Source organism: Otolemur garnettii, unplaced genomic scaffold (genome assembly GCF_000181295.1).
Source record: "Otolemur garnettii isolate 467f Iridium unplaced genomic scaffold, OtoGar3 scaffold00065, whole genome shotgun sequence".
In the NCBI taxonomy this organism is placed as follows: Eukaryota; Metazoa; Chordata; class Mammalia; order Primates; family Galagidae; genus Otolemur; species Otolemur garnettii.
The window spans coordinates 110859-113053 of NW_003852460.1; the positions used below are offsets into that span (position 1 = coordinate 110859).

At 56.1% G+C, this 2195-nt stretch overlaps 1 protein-coding gene across 1 annotated transcript in view; it reads right to left on the reverse strand.

Moving 5' to 3' along the window:
• PPP2R3B (protein phosphatase 2 regulatory subunit B''beta) overlaps nucleotides 1-1742 on the reverse strand; it is a 42595-nt gene extending 40853 nt beyond the window's left edge. The window contains exon 1 of the mRNA XM_003793072.3: nucleotides 1458-1742. Coding sequence (XP_003793120.1) covers nucleotides 1458-1742 — 285 coding nt within the window. The remainder of the gene's footprint in view (nucleotides 1-1457) is intronic.
• Between the last annotated feature and the right edge of the window lie 453 nt (nucleotides 1743-2195).

Below are 2195 nucleotides of genomic sequence, written 5' to 3' on the forward strand. Positions count from 1 at the left end.
AAAAAAATAGCCAGGCACTGTGGTTGGTGCCTATAGTCCCAGCTACTTGGGAGGCTGAGGCAAGAGAATCGCTTAAGCTCAAGAGTTTGAGTTTACTGTGAGCAGTGACACCACTTTACTTTACCTAAGCGATAGCTTGAGACTCCGTCTCAAAAAGAAAAAAAAAAGGAAGACACACAGGGAGGGGAACTGCCATCACTAGGGCACCCTTCCTAAGCCTTCGCTCTCCTGTTCAGCTGCCCCAGTGACAAGGAAAGTCATGTAGTTAGGGAACTGCTGTCACTAGGGCACCCTTCCTGAGCCCTTACACTCTCACATCCTGCTGCCCCAGTAAAAAGCACTATAATTCTGCAGCTTATGGGAAGGTGCATTGGGCCAGAGCTCAGGGGATGGCTCCTGGGGCTGTGAGCTTGGTACAGACAAGTGCTCTCTGGGTATATCTGGATGATGGACCTCTGCAAGGCTGCCTCAAGCTCTATCTCATTTTCTAATTTCTGGAGATGTTCTAGATCCATTAGGACACATCAGAACCACCAATGATTCAGAAACAGTCTCTCCTGGGACCAACACCCACCCCTCACTCATCATCAGAGAGTGGCCACTCTGGCTGGGAAACCACAGGCCTATAGATACATCACTTCGGGATGTGCCTGATGCTGCTGTCCAGATGTCAGCATCCCACCAAAAAAACCCTCACATGTTACAGACAAGTTCCACAGGAATATTAATATCTCAGGTTTCAGGAGTATTATAGGTTTACAATACACACCAACCATATGTTTTTCTATAACATGTGGAGACCATAGTTTTATTTCTTCAAACGGACATAGCTGGCTAGGCCCAGTGGCTCACATCTGTAATCCCAACACTCTTGGAGGCAGAGGCAGGTGGATCCCCTGAGCGCATGAGTTCCAGACCAGCCTCAACAAGAGGGACACCCATTTCTACTAAAAATAGAAAATCATAGCCGAGGGGCCTATAATCCCATCTTCTGGGGAGGCTGAGACCAAGAGGACTGGTCAAGCCCCAGAGTTTGAGGTTGTTGTAAGCTATGACGTCACGGCACTCTACCCAGGGCGAGAGTAAGACGCTGTGGCTAAAATAAAATAATAAACTGACACGGTACTAAGGGCAGAAAACATTCTCTTCTTTTTTAATACATTACTGTCCCTCTCTACAAATTTACCACTAAATTACGGACAAAACCTTAGGCGCTTTGAGTAAGAAAACAGAAATGGCTGAGAAATAGATTTTAAAAAAGCCAACCTACAAAACTGAAAATTCTGAAAGTGCGACCGACTTGAGGCTACACCTGTCCGTGACCAAACGGTCCGTGTGGGGGGGGCCTTCCTGAGAGACGGAGAGGGGACTAAATGTCAAAGACAGTATCCCGCCGGCCTAGTCCACGCCGACCCCCATCACCCGGCCCACGGCACTTTCCCGCCGTTGGCACTTACCGCTCGCGTCCCCGCCGATCTGCGAGCGCTCCGCGGGTGGGGCCCACTCCTGGGGCTCGAGGCGGCCCCCAGGGGCACAGCAGGGGCCGGGCTGGAAGTCCCGGGGCGGTCAGGCCCGAGGTGGGGGGGCGGTGCGGGCGGCCCAGCATCTGGCTGCGGCCGCGCCTGGATGCCGCGCAGACACTCTTGCAGCATGAGCTGCGTGCCGGCTTCGCTGAGCCAGCGCAGGAACAACTCGTCCACTTTCATCTTCAGCACCGGCTGCAGGACCTTTCCGGGCGGCATGGCTGGCTCAGACCCCCGGGGCGCGCCCCCCAGGCCCCCGCGCCACGGCCGAGCAGACCCTGGCACCTGAGGGGGCTGAGGGGCGCGGGGTGGCGGCGGAGGGCGCCGCGAGCCTCGGGGCTGCGCGGACTCGCGAGACCGGACCCGGGAGGGGCGCGGCTGGGACCGCGGTTGGGCCCGAGCAACTCAAGACAGCTTCAAAATGGGCGCGCCGGCCGCGCTCCCACACACCGGTGCCCGCGTTAGCGTCATCGCGCGCGACGACAGCTTGGCAATGATGTCATCGCGGCGGCGACGGTGCGGCTCGGTTTCCCCGCGCCTCGCTGCGGCGGAGCATTTCAAGGAGACTTTTGTGGCCCCGAGGGGCAGGGGTGAGCAAGGGGAACAGGAGGTCTTTCTACGCTTAGGTTTTTTAGGAGTGCGGCCCAAGAGAGCTAGACGGCATTAAGGACC